Here is a 12,764-nt window from a genome sequence, read left to right as displayed (position 1 = left end):
ATGGGATTAGGCAGCCGAACTGTGAAACACGCCAACACGCTGCTCGGAAGTTGGTACATATGCGGAACGTGAACACGTCGCACTCGTGGTGGTTTCTGCTGCGCAGGTTGATAAGAGCAGGGCAGCAAAGTATGTAGGCAAACGATCAAGCCTTTTTAACGATCCATGTGCTGCACTCCACGCGTTCGCCATGGAGATCCTCCCCGCAGTTGACAGGTTTCCATGTGGCACTAGCAACCAAAAGAGGCTAGAAAACAACAACGCAGTTGCGACACGAGTAGCGGCGGGATGCCCCTGCATGACAGCCCTCAAAATGAGGGAGGGAGTGGTCGCGGTGGCTTCTGTTTGGGGATGACCGAATCACGCTTGCAAAGGCGACCGCAATCTGCGTCCCTTTCACTTTCCTGACCACAACACGCCTTGCAGACTGTTTGTTTATCGATTTCGCGCTTGTGCGACCGAACCCCCACCACCACAAACAACCGTATCTATTAAGCCCGCAACACTACACAACATTTAGCAGACGACAGAATTTGCGACGATCGGTGCCATGACGCTCAGCGACACATACAAGCGGTTCCTAGACCGTCCTTCGCAGGGCGATCTTGCGGAAAAAGTAGCGCTGCACTACATCACCACCCTAACCAGCATCAACGACAGTGCCGCGATCATCAAGCATCTGCAGATTCAGGAGAAGCTGCTGAAGAAGACGAAGCAGCAGGTTGTGAGCGTAGTCGAGGGCAGGCATGCGCTCAGTGTAGATGTGGAGACGACGATTGAGTTCCTGAACGGTGGCGGCGCGTACTTGCCAGGCTTGGACGACAACTTTGTGGCAGACCGCACTGTCACTTTCCCTATGGTGAACTGACCTCCACAAGGTGCTCGAGCGCATACTGACAATAATGCAGGTCCACATTGTGCACTTCGACAGCGCAGACAAGATCACACAGATCCGCCAGTACTGGGATCAGGGCTCGCTGCTCAAGCAAATCGACGTGATAGGCGCACGCTCCCGCAACTGGCCTATTCGCGAGGGCCCAGAGCAGGCGAAGCTGATCAAGTCATCCGCTCAAACTGCACAGCCTGACTCGGCGCCGTCTTCACGTCCTTCGACCGCTTCACGAGGCGCAGACGAGGTCTCGATCCGCTCGCGCGGCTCGACTAGCAACGCCATGAACGACCCACACGCCTCCCTCTCGCTCTTCGAACGCCGCCAGATTGAGGAGAATGAGCTGCCCAGTGCGCACCCGACAGCGCCTCGCGTTCAGTCCGCGAAGCCTCCCCCACGCGAATACTCTGAGTTGTTTGTTGGCGAGAACACAGGCTCGCCATCGACTCAGCAGCAGAGGTTCCCAGTGAAGGCAGGCGCCAACAAGCAGTCACAGGTGAACCGATTGTTTGATGAGACAGACGAGGACAGGATTGCTGCTACCACACCGCTCAAGGCCACCAAGACGAATCCGAAGAAGTTCAACCACTTCGAGTTTGGTGACGGCGAAAGCGAGAAGACACCTCGTGGTCGTGATGCATCAAGGAAGGAGGCTCCTCGCGGCAACAGCAAGAGCCAGGCCAATTGGAATTTTGAGGACTTCGTTACACCCGAGAAGACAAACCCAAAGAATGATCCCCAGGCCGTTCGCAACTTCAGCTGGGAAGACGATGAGGTAAGTGCGGGATGCAAGGAAAGTTCGGCTCTTTGGCCTTCACAACTTTGTGTCAAGAAAACATTTCGGCGAGAGCTGTGCTGATACTTTGCAGGTCGAGGACTCTCCTGTCCGCGTTGAGCGTGTAATCAAAGCACGTCCTGGGACTGGCCACCAATTTGAATTCGAGGACGACGGCACGCCAACTGCGCGCAAGACACTACCTCCCACCAAGGGTGGTGTATCGAACAAGGGTCAAGGGCTGTACAAAGATCATGTTACCGCCAACGACGATGATGAAGGCACCGCTCATGGCGACAACCGACCACTGAGCGACGTGACCAAGGTCGTCAAGAACAAGAATCGCTCGAAAGATTTCGGCGCCCATTGGGAGATGAACGACAACACTCCCGTTGGCAAGTCCAGTGAGAACCGCAACCCTGGACAATCCCACCAGGCTACCAAGTCCAACTTCGGCTTTTATGACGAGTCACCTCAGCCGGCATACAAGATCAACATCGCTGGTAATGGCATGGGCAACCGTGCTGGCACACAGTTTTCGTTGTTTGATGATGAGCCGGAGCCAGCTGTTGATGATAGAAGCATTGGCAACCACAAGGGTATCCAAGCCGCTGGTGACGGTATGGGCGGACGCAAGGGCGCGGACAAGAGCTTTTGGGACTTCTAAGTGCCGAGACGCTCGCGTATGTCTTGATACCATTCTTGGGGTTTCAAGTTGTATTTGTTTCTGTACTTTCGAGACGCTTGGATGTGCTGTCACGATATCTGACGCGTTCGGCACAGCAACATGGTCCAGCTGGCGCAAACATAGGTATACCATGATGACATAGTTGCAATTCATAACGCAAATTGAGCGAGTACTCATGCTTGTGATCTACTCTCACCTATCACTCAGTGAGTGCAGGTTCTGTTTGCGAGTGCCTCCCAGCCTTTGTAAAGATAACTTCTAGCTCGTCTCCTACCCGATAACTGTCCATCTCGCCATCCCACTTGACGAGCCTGATAGAAGACTGGAGACCCATCCGCGTCCCTCCATTCCCTGCGCACAACCCTCTTTCTACTAGCATGTCCCACACGCACCGAAACGCCTCGCCTTCATACTCGCGCTCGCCACCCTCTCCGTCCGTCACAGGGTCGTTGAACCATACACCCCGCTCCACGATCCGTGACAGGTCATCGCAGCTGTCCATGCTCGCCCAGATGTCCCAAGGCATGTACTTGACGCGCACCTCGGCCAGCGTCGTCGACGCATCCAGCATACACAACGCGTGAGCGGCGACGTGCACCCAGTACCGCACCTTCAACGGCAGCGTGTAGCCGGGACGGCTGTTGCGGCGGTGCCAGAAGGACTCGCGCGAGATGAAGTACAGCGGAAGGGTCACTGAGGTCAGATGGGGGAAAGTAGTGTTAGAGAAGTATGTGAAGAGCGGCGCGACTTCCATGTCAACTAATAGATCGAGTTTCGTGCTCAAGTCCTCCACCGTATGCGAGGTCGTTGTAGGGTGGTACGCCTCCTCAGCGTCCTGGAACGGATTGTGGTCGAATAGGCTGGAGAGGTCATTCGCGGCGGTATTGGGGTTTAGGGCAGGGGCATGGTGAGTATATGCAGGGTACAGCGCGGTGTCGGCGGGGTCGTAGAAGTTGTCGTCATAGTAGCCGCCCGTATGGTCGTGCTCATCGTAGTGCCCGTTGTAAGCAGCGCCGCGCACGTAGTCGACGTCGACCTCGATATTGTCGTGGCCTTCGCCGCCGCCGCTCTCAAACCACCATTCGTCACGCCCCTCCGTGCGGTCTGGCGGGTACATGCGCAGGTCGGGGAATGTGACCCAGTCCAGCTCGATGGCTTTCAACCATGTGAGCCATTGAGCGCCGGACTCGTGTTGTTCGACAGCTTCGAGCAGCAATTTCAGGACGAAGGGTCCGCAGCTGAGAAAGACGGTATGGTGCTTGAAAAGTGCTTCGAGGGCCTCCAGGGCGACCTGGCGGTTGAGAAGGAAGTACTCGTGGTGCAGGATGAGGAGTAGGGCGGCGGCGCTGGGGCAAAAGTGCTTCAGGTTGCGGCGCTCGATGCGAAGGGCGCGATCACTGCGCTTATCGGGGATGTTGAAGGCATGGTTATAGATCTGGAAATGGGTAAGCCATTGTCGTAAAGATGGTAGCTGGAGCCTGGAAGCATACCTGATCACGAAGCTCGCGTGGAAGTCGCAAAAATGGTAAAATTAACCTGCTCGGCGCGTTGTGTCCATCACCTGCAGAAGTATCAGGCACAGATGCTACGGGTGCAGCAGACGCAGTGGCAGCCATCTTACCTCGTCCCTCGATTGTCGCGTCGTATCTCGTGTTCACGGAAGCGCATCCCGCGGTGCCTCTACGCGATTTGCACGTGATAGGCTGTGGGGCTGGGGATCCCTGCTCGGAAGCAGATCTCTCTTTCGGGCAGGAGCGACAGATCGACGGCGTTGTTGTAGGCGGGCCGGCCGGCGAGTGAACGTGTTTCTTGCATTGACGCTGCACCCGTGGCTCCATGCCAATTGCTGCTAACCGTGGGATGCTCTTCCACGGTCCAAGTGCGGAGTAATATCACTGTACCATGGTTTTTTGTGGACCACGCTGTTGATGCAACGTGTTGCTGAGATCTTACTTCTGCTTCTTACAGACCCCTGAGCGATTGCTCGAATGATGCCACTTGAAGTCTCAATCGAAAGTCTTGCCCGTGCCGAGGAAAGCCACATCAGATCTGGCTAAAATTCCGCTAGTTGATTTGGCGATCACTGACAGAACAAAATTGTCGTCGGCGGTGCTCACAAGCCAGCGGGCACAACGCCGTCCGCTACCGCTGCAGGTATGATGTAGATTACCTTTGGGGGACACGCTATGTGATGTGCAGCAGTGAACTCAGGGGCGAGCGCATCTAGCCGCCGGAATGTTTTCCCGAAAGTTTACCAACGTGGTTGTACGATTCGGATGTCGGACGTATTGGTATCTCTGGTGTTGATCACGGATTGAAGCGAGAGGACTAGGCAATTTCGCAACTATTGGCCCGAAATTACTGTGTTGGCATGTCACTTGAAGGACTCTTCGGAGAGTAAAGCTAACTGCCGACGAGCTGCAGAGCCTTGTCAATTACCTGAACGCCGTGCCACCTGCCAGCCATGTACCAACTGCATCTGTGCCACGGCCAGAGTCCCAACAGTTCCACCTATGAACGGCTACGGCCGTTGACTTACGAGGCTCGATGCACAGCATGAGGTTTTAATCCGTGTGTTTCGGCTTGAGTCTGTCCTAGCAACGTGTTATCCTCTGGCGACACAAAGGCTGTTGAGATTCTATAAGCCAATAGGTGGCTCAAATCGGACAGCAACGATGCAGTACGAAGAACTGTGATATTTCCAGAGCCAAGGTTCGCAACGAGGCTAGATGCCGACGATCCACCTGACCGTACGCAGACGTCCCATCTGTCGTGTAAGCAGTTGCCTCAAAAGGTGGTGTTATACGGCCAATGCAAGGCTGACGTACAGTAGCTTGTGTGTACTGAAGAATGGTAGGTAGTTTGTTGTCTGTAATCAGTCGTGCATCCTGGAGTTTCAAGATCTGCAGGTCGACGCAGGGCGAAGACAAGGGCTCAACATGTCCCCATTACGAACACAGACACTCTTCCAAATCATGGACACTCGGTGAAAGACATGATCACTTCATCTAGAACAAGGCCAGTAGCAACACCAAGATGACATGACTCACGGCCCATGCTGAGAGGTGTTTTGTGTACAGAGCATGCATTGGCACCTGACACGAAAGCCGTTATTCTGGAAACCTGGTTGTCGGTTCTTGCGTAGTGTCGCACAATCCGGGTCTCAAGCAAAGAGGCGTACATGCAGCGGTGGACCTGACGCCCACCTCGAGCTAAGCCAGTGACTATGGCGAAGATGCTCAGAAACGACGAGAGATGCAGGCCGTCTGAAGGAGTCGGTCGCGCTTTGCTGGGAATTGCGAGGCTGCTGTAACCATGGGATTCAGCCGTCCATTTGTGCTACACTGTGACCAGACCGCACCTTGACTGATCTTCATTGTTTGTCTCAGAGGGGAGGCAGGTCTACCGGGACGCCTCAATTCTGCCACCACCTAGACACCGTTGTCGTAAGGCACGTGGTAATTCATCTGGGCCTTTGCGTTCCTGAACTCTGGGTGAGTATCTCGAGAAATCGAGTGCCTAGATGCACACAGGTCTGCAGTACTGCTTGACATCTTGGAAGATTGTACGAGACCACTTTCGTAGACCTAATCTGTTGGAACCACGCAGAAACAGCGTTGCTTGCAGTCACAGACCTGCGTCAACAGGATCCGTAGGCACCGTGACCACTGACGATGTCGTGTAACTGCCGTGATCGATCGGCACAAGCCGTGGGGGCATTCTGGGAGAAGGGTGATCGCAGAGCCACGGAACAGCGCAATCCTTGAACTTTTCAATCTTTCTGGTCCAGGGGTGACAGGCGAGAAGTTTGGGGTTCCCCACCTGGCATTGCGCTGTTCACGAGACGAGGATCTGATCGTGTTGATCATCTCTTCCCCTCCACAGGTACAATGTGGGACCATTTGCAAGGGTGGGCGGCCTCGATATTCCTGCTGGTTGTAGGCATCCAAGGAGCATTTCGGAGGGCCTCAAAAACCAGTTGGTCTTCCCTTGTTGGTGCTCTGAATCATAAACATTTCAGGGTTGCTGATTGTCAGGCGCGTGGGAGCATGGGCGTCATGCACCTTGTCTTATTTGGTTTGGACGACTCTTCGTTTGCGGCTCGGACACTGTGCTTTCAGCGTAGCCCCAGCTTTCAATGCACACGCGCACTGATAGGCAATGATTGATAGATAAACAGGGAGAGGTTCTGCTGCTCATGCAAAGTCAATTGCGATAGGTATTGCGATGGTGCTGGCAGTGTTGTTGTATGCGGCATGCACGACTCGGCGTAGTGTCGGCCGTGAGGATCATCAGTGAGGCGCAGACTTTGCTTCTCCCGGCGAACGCGCCGGTTGGGCAGGAGACGTGGAGAAAGGTGGCCCTCGTGGCGGACGATGCTCTGTACACGGCGGCTTTACTAATTCCGCGCCTTCACACGGCTCAAATGCTGGTCTTCTACCATGGTACGGTGAAGTTACTTCTCAATCTGGCCCACGCATGGCAGCTGGCTGGAATGCTGGCTACTGGTGCGCAGTCGCGGCCGCCGGCGCTGAGAGCGCTGCAGCTGTCGTGCTGCTGGGGCGTCATCTGCACCGCCATCTGACCAGTGACCCATGAGCAACGCAGCAGTTCGCGCGGAGCCAGGGAGCGCCATATTAGTCGCGACTTGCCGCCGCTAGACGGGCTTGTTTAGATACACGAGGCCTCGATTGAACGATTCCCACGTGCGGCCGGCTTTGTTCTGGGCAGCAGTACCCTCATTAATTGGTCCCTCCCAAAGGTGCCCTTGCTGATCGAATTCGTGCCTGTTGGCTTTCCACTCCGCTGCAAGCTCCTCCACTTCGAATCCGTCCCGCGGTCGCACACACGTCCAGACCACCGGCTGCGCGCTGCTTGACCGTGTCTCTATCCGGCTCGTTGTGTGCCCTCCGCGCCCTTGGAACTGCACGGAGCCTGTCCATGCAAGGCACGCTGCCCTCATTGAATCATCAGTCGCGAGCAACAGCTGCTGCCCCCTCAGTGCCCTCACCCTTCCCACGACCCCAAGGCGACCTGATGTCCGCTGAAGCTGGCCCTTTTTCCACCTAGCACCCACCTGTCTCCATCCTGCGCGTGCAGCCATTTCCAGAGTGTCTGCGCTGATTCGCGCTGGCTTTGTTTTCGCCGCGCCCGATCTGTTTGGGGAGTCCAGTTCGACCGCACTCGACGTGTGCAACCTCCAGGCGCCACCATCAGCTGCTCCATAGGTCTCCGGAACAGGCCAAAGCTCATCAGCGACCTCTGGCGCGCCTCGTAGGCAGCCTGCACGTTGCATCGGATCGTCAGCACGCCAGTCATCGCGTAATCCTGAACGCCCGCCTCCAGGACGCTGTGTACCAGTCCCAAGCAAGATTGGTTCTGCAAGCAATTGACCTTGCTGCAACGCAGACCCGCCGAGGATTGCACTGCAGCCACGTCCAATTTGGCAACGAGCGCTCGTGAGAGCTTCATGATCCATCTAGGCCGGCGCGACTATCACTCGTTTAGCCTGGTGTTGCTGCTGTCCGCCAAAAGAAGGGCGTCTCGGCATCGTCATCGCTCACATCGGCTGCAACTGCGAGTACCTGCGACTCCTGCCCAGCCGAACTATTTGCGTGTAGATCACACTCGACTGCGCCTGCCTCTGCAGCAAAGCAGAGCGTTTGCTTGGCACGCACCCGGGATATTCGTTCTGCTGGCTTGCCCCACCAAACGTCTACTCGACCGCAAAGGGTAGGAGCGGTCACATCCCGTGCGCCCTTGACCCTCGACCTTCCTTCTCTCCAGCCTGCAGCACTCCCTGGCCATCTTCCCCCTCCACGCTGCTGCCATCCTTCGACCCCAGATCATCACCCTCTCTTATTACCATCCACTCGGTTCAGTAACCGCTGCAACGGGAGAGTCGCCCATCTCTAACGCTCCCTTCTGGGCTTCGCTCTCTTGCTTCTCATTGGCCAGCTACCCACCACTGGCGCTCTGCATCACCATCCACCCACGGCAACCAACCCCAGGTTTGCCTCCCAACCTCAGGTAGTGCAACAGGAACTGGCCCTCGCTCATTGTCATCGTTATGGAGTCTGTCTCTCAACAACGGCCACCCGCGCCCGGCAACGGGTCTCACCCTCAGGCTCTGCCCTCCATTGCTTCTCTCACCAGTAGCCTCTCTCCGTCTGAACAGAGCCCAGTTCGATTCAGACAGCACTCCGAGTCTCGCGAAGCTCGTGATTCTGGTAATTGGTCCATCTCTCAGAGCAAACGTGAGTGCTTCCTATCACTTGCTCTTGGGCCCGCGCAGGCCCCTTCTTGCCAGTGCTGACCATTCACAGACTCCTCCACCGTGTCCAACAACATGGGCCTTCAACTGCAGACCATTCTCAACGCTGAGGACTCACCAACACGTAATGTGCCCGACACACCCTCTTCGGCCAGGCATCAGGCTGTCCACCCTCAACAGGTACGTCGCTCGTGACCTCCGAGAACACTCGCTAAGAAGCATGCAGCACAATGCGCCATTCCCTTCCCTCAACCAGGGTTTCGGCGATAATCGCTTGAGCACTGATGCGAGCTCACATTTCGACTCTCGACGCAGTAGCGTGGACAGTCGAATGAATGTTGGAATGGGTCACCTTCAGATCAGCCCTGCTTCCCCGTACGACAGTCAGAACACATCGCGCGTGTCGCTCGTTTCCAACCTCCAGCATCAGCGAGGTATCACCAACCCTGATGCACGCATCAACGGTGCTTCTCCACTGTCGCCGTCTGTTCGCAATAGCGGCATCCGTGCTAACCACCCTCCTCGCCGAGCACCTGTGATCAACCCCAATCCTCGCAGCGTGTCGGGCATGCCAGACCCTATGGCTGCAGCACCCACCAAGGGTTATGCCTGGGCTTTCCCTGCCGAGTTTGAGCCTGACGAGAGGCGGCAATCCAGCAGCGGTGAGTCCAGCGCGGGGAATTCACATATCCCATCGCGCCAAAATAGCTTTGCCACATCCATCAACAGCAGTATATATACCACAGATTCACACCTCCCCTCTGGCCAGAAGCGGTTGGATAACGGCACGAACACCCGATCCACGATAAGGTACATTTGCTAATTTTACACAGACATCTCGACCACCCACCACCACTCTATGCAGCATCGCAGCGTCACGAGTCTTCAGGGCCTTGATCACGGGTCTCTGGCTCAAGGTAGTGGGAACTACAGCCGAACTCCAGAGCTTCGCATAAGCCACAAGATGGCTGAAAGGAAGCGCCGCAGCGAGATGAAGAATCTGTTCGATGAACTGAATCAGATTCTGCCGAATTCTCCTGGAAGTAAGTCCAGCAAGTGGGAAATTCTCACAAAGTGTAAGTGTTTCAATTTTTGCACCTCGGGGCCTTCATGTTAATACTCTGATAGCTATTGAGTACATCAAAAACCTCGGCAGAGCACATGAAGCTGCCCGATCCGAGAACGCACGACTGCGACCCGAAGCAGACTACTCGCGCCGAGCACAGGAAGAAAACGAGCTTCTGAAGAATGAACTGACCGCAATGTGGACCAGCCTGCGCCGCCTTGATCCGAACAATCCACATATATATGGAAGCATGACAGGCATGCTCGCACAACAGCAGGGTAACACACCAGCTTCCACCAACAACGTGCTGCCACCGTTGCAGCAACAGCAGCAGCAGTCCCAAGCACAGCCTGCGCCACAACAAACTCAATGGGCCACGCCGACGCCTACGGCGATGCAAGGCGTCGAGTTTGGTGGCATGCGGCCTTATGAGCACCCACATCGCTGAAGCCCATGTCACACATGCAGGTCAGGTTGCTAGACTCGTCCCCAGGGACTTGCTGTACATTACCATTTTAACATTCACGGATTACGGGCGTTATCGCATACACTATTCGACTTTCCAAAATTTCCCATCGGCCGTCATTACGCTGGCGGTTTTGAGCCTGCACTATGGCCGGCATGGCTTTCTCATTTGTTAACACATACGGTGGCGGCATGAGCTGGGTCATATCATGTGTAACCCACCTTTCGCCCTCACGTTCTTCGTTAGCGGGCTCCATCAGACATAATGGCCAAGCTCGGTGGCATACCCTGGCTGCTGTCTATTTTCCAATGGTTTCTCGCATTGTACTGTCTTTTTCTGGACTATTCTATGGAGGATGGCCCATATCGGTCGGCGGATTTACGTAAGGTGTTTCGATCTTGGACTTACAGCAAAAGTATGTTACGCGCACGTATCCTACACGATATACATGGCTGTTTTCGGGAAGCGTATCTGAGAGGTACGGCACTAATTGTTCGCTGTGGGCATGGCATGCGCCAATTTAATGTCAGAAGGGGTCATCATTGCTATCTGGACTTCGGTCTCAATGAACGTGGAACGGCCTATCTGCATGGATGTTATGTGTTTGGTAATCGTGCTGTTCACAATGCACACAAAAAGCATAGGCTGGCTAGAACAACGAAACCTAGTTATCACACATTTCTGCCAATTAGATCTGGGTAATTTCATCGCAAAGCTCCGAGGTGCTCGACCCTCCCATGCGAGCTGTGATGGCTTCTTACCTTATGCAGACAAGGCCTCACATTTGCTTGCTGATTAACACATAATTTTGACAGGTCGTTGGACCACGAGCGTAGATCGTCAAGATCTACAGATCTGCACTGCAGCACTTGCGGTCGGTCGCGTCTCCGATCGCTGAGCGAGCACATGGCCATCAGATTGTTGGGTCAGGCTTGGGAAGTTCGGCAAGCTGAACCGGTAATCCGCGGGATTGGTGGGTGTCTGTTGGTGTGGTGCCTCCAAGTGTTGAGGTACTAGAGATACATTCCTAGGCACCTGCATCCGAGGACGTAAGATCACTAAACTCTAGTTCCTGCCTTGATCACGCTGACGCGGGTCAGAGGAGATACCTGTCTGTTAATCGTGGAATTCGCCGATCCCCACAGCTGTGCAAGGAAAATCTCTTGTCCAATCGAGCAAACGCTGCTGCCAAGCCGATAGAGAAATGTAAACCACAGGTTCTCTAATAGCATCCAGGTCAAGAAGTAAAAGTAGATGCATCAATACACGTGAGTACGAAAAAGGAAGTGATATGATGTCTACGTTTTGCTTTTGCAGGTTGTTATTCGAGAGCATGGTCTTCACTGATTGTGCACAACGGCTCCAGACGTGATAGTAAAGCTGACGCGCACAAGCCGTCACCATCATTGGACCAGTCCGATCCTGAGCAACCCAAGTGTGACGAACAGGCACATCAATATCGTGAGATCAAGCGGTCAGCTGTCATAGCATGAATATGTGCACCTCAACATTGTTGTGTTGGGATTAGGAGTAGGCCAATGCTAAGAGGCTGGAAAATGCTTGCTCAGACTAGATGAAAGCCATGAGGCATGAATGCAGCAAATAGAATAGCCCAATCTGTGTGGTTCCTTCCTTTTCGCTTTCATGTGCTACACGTCCCTGAACGTATCCTGACAAACAACGCTAAATCAAACGCTCATTACGCCATGCTAAGAATTAATTTATGCCAAACCAATGTCGATGTCTTGTCCACTCCAGACTATGATCCGAATTACTTCATGTACTGATCCCGCTGGAGACAGTCCAGACACCAGGAATCCTTTTCTTGCCCGACCTCTGCAGTACATTCTCTGCAAACCTTCCTTCCACACCCGCCCAAACACTGCCTTGCACAGATGTAGCATGTTCGGCCAACGCATCGCTTGCAGTCCATGTAATTCTCAAGATCGCTCTTTCGTTTCGGGGCTGATTTGCACGCGTGACATGCTCGCAAGTCGGCAACGGCGTGGGACAGGACCTGGCCATATGTAAGGCCTACTGGTGGGGCTGCCCCGCCATCGGTGTCCATAAGGTGTGATGTCGGCTTAACCAGAGCGAGCTTGTGGTTGGTGCGTTTGATCTGTTTCATTGGACGATGTTCCGCTGTTGAACACGCTCGGTCGTTGTTATGGTCGAAGGTCGATACATAGTGTGGACGGGGCCCTCGACTTGGATGTGTTGTGTCTCCTTCGTGTGTTCGCTTTCTTTTCCCCAGACCGGCCGCATCGTGCTGTGTTTCTGCCATGACGTGCCAGTGGCGGGGCGATTGGTTGTGTGTGTCAACAGGACCGAAGAGGTCCGATGTGATATAAACCATGGCAGCGGCCACTGGTGGTGTAGAGTAAAACAGGTGGAAGCTGAATCGAAGGAGCGCGCCGCGGCAAAGTGGTGGAAAGGCCAAATGAAGATGCTGATACGGTCGAATATAGTGCAGGCGGGTATAACGTGGGAACGCAGATGCTAGACAAACAAGACGGTCAAGAATGAGTGTATCGACAATAGAGGCGAAGACCTCAATGATCTTGGTTGTTGTCGGAGGATCGACCTAGCGCAAGGCATCACCACGC

The 12,764-nt window shown here is 54.6% G+C and overlaps 4 protein-coding genes across 4 annotated transcripts; 2 read left to right on the top strand and 2 right to left on the bottom strand.

Annotated features, from left to right (window-relative positions):
* The first annotated feature begins 117 nt into the window (after positions 1-117).
* C7974DRAFT_391094 (uncharacterized protein) lies at positions 118-2,515 on the top strand. Its single transcript, XM_046141539.1, has 3 exons — positions 118-859; positions 909-1,664; positions 1,759-2,515. Exons 1-3 carry the CDS (start codon positions 551-553, stop codon positions 2,329-2,331), a joined length of 1,638 nt encoding a protein of 545 aa, XP_045999438.1. The 5' UTR covers positions 118-550; the 3' UTR covers positions 2,332-2,515.
* Positions 2,516-3,986, bottom strand: C7974DRAFT_356440 (uncharacterized protein). Its single transcript, XM_046139595.1, has 2 exons — positions 3,843-3,986; positions 2,516-3,787 (listed from the first exon to the last, which is right to left on the bottom strand). Exons 1-2 carry the CDS (start codon positions 3,966-3,968, stop codon positions 2,552-2,554), a joined length of 1,362 nt encoding a protein of 453 aa, XP_045999437.1. The 5' UTR covers positions 3,969-3,986; the 3' UTR covers positions 2,516-2,551.
* Positions 3,987-7,009: 3,023 nt separating this feature from the next.
* On the bottom strand, positions 7,010-7,831 carry C7974DRAFT_374793 (uncharacterized protein; the record flags this gene model as incomplete). The annotated part of the gene is made up of 1 exon (XM_046140166.1): positions 7,010-7,831. One exon carries the CDS (start codon positions 7,829-7,831, stop codon positions 7,010-7,012), a length of 822 nt encoding a protein of 273 aa, XP_045999436.1.
* An 807-nt stretch (positions 7,832-8,638) lies between these two features.
* C7974DRAFT_156411 (uncharacterized protein) lies at positions 8,639-10,281 on the top strand. The gene is made up of 4 exons (XM_046135879.1): positions 8,639-8,806; positions 8,853-9,411; positions 9,460-9,702; positions 9,755-10,281. The coding sequence occupies exons 1-4, from the start codon at positions 8,702-8,704 to the stop codon at positions 10,138-10,140; spliced, it is 1,293 nt and encodes a 430-aa protein (XP_045999435.1). The 5' UTR covers positions 8,639-8,701; the 3' UTR covers positions 10,141-10,281.
* Positions 10,282-12,764: the final 2,483 nt, after the last annotated feature.

Source organism: Boeremia exigua (assembly GCF_020726555.1).
Source record: "Boeremia exigua strain MPI-SDFR-AT-0100 chromosome Unknown C7974scaffold_4, whole genome shotgun sequence".
Classification (NCBI taxonomy): domain Eukaryota; kingdom Fungi; phylum Ascomycota; class Dothideomycetes; order Pleosporales; family Didymellaceae; genus Boeremia; species Boeremia exigua.
The sequence above is the reverse complement of the archived record's forward strand: the minus strand, read 5'-3'. Positions and strand labels throughout refer to the sequence as shown.

What these genes read in the sequence shown, in the direction of transcription:
- C7974DRAFT_391094 (XM_046141539.1), top strand. Translation starts at nt 551, where the DNA reads ATGACGCTCAGCGACACATACAAGCGGTTCCTAGACCGTCCTTCGCAG. An exon ending in GCACTGTCACTTTCCCTATG is followed by an intron (nt 860 to 908) that starts GTGAACTGACCT and finishes ACAATAATGCAG; the next exon opens with GTCCACATTGTGCACTTCGA. An exon ending in TCAGCTGGGAAGACGATGAG is followed by an intron (nt 1,665 to 1,758) that starts GTAAGTGCGGGA and finishes GATACTTTGCAG; the next exon opens with GTCGAGGACTCTCCTGTCCG.
- C7974DRAFT_356440 (XM_046139595.1), bottom strand. Translation starts at nt 3,968, where the DNA reads ATGGCTGCCACTGCGTCTGCTGCACCCGTAGCATCTGTGCCTGATACT. An exon ending in CACGCGAGCTTCGTGATCAG is followed by an intron (nt 3,788 to 3,842) that starts GTATGCTTCCAG and finishes ACCCATTTCCAG; the next exon opens with ATCTATAACCATGCCTTCAA.
- C7974DRAFT_156411 (XM_046135879.1), top strand. Translation starts at nt 8,702, where the DNA reads ATGGGCCTTCAACTGCAGACCATTCTCAACGCTGAGGACTCACCAACA. An exon ending in AGGCTGTCCACCCTCAACAG is followed by an intron (nt 8,807 to 8,852) that starts GTACGTCGCTCG and finishes AGAAGCATGCAG; the next exon opens with CACAATGCGCCATTCCCTTC. An exon ending in GTGGGAAATTCTCACAAAGT is followed by an intron (nt 9,703 to 9,754) that starts GTAAGTGTTTCA and finishes ATACTCTGATAG; the next exon opens with CTATTGAGTACATCAAAAAC.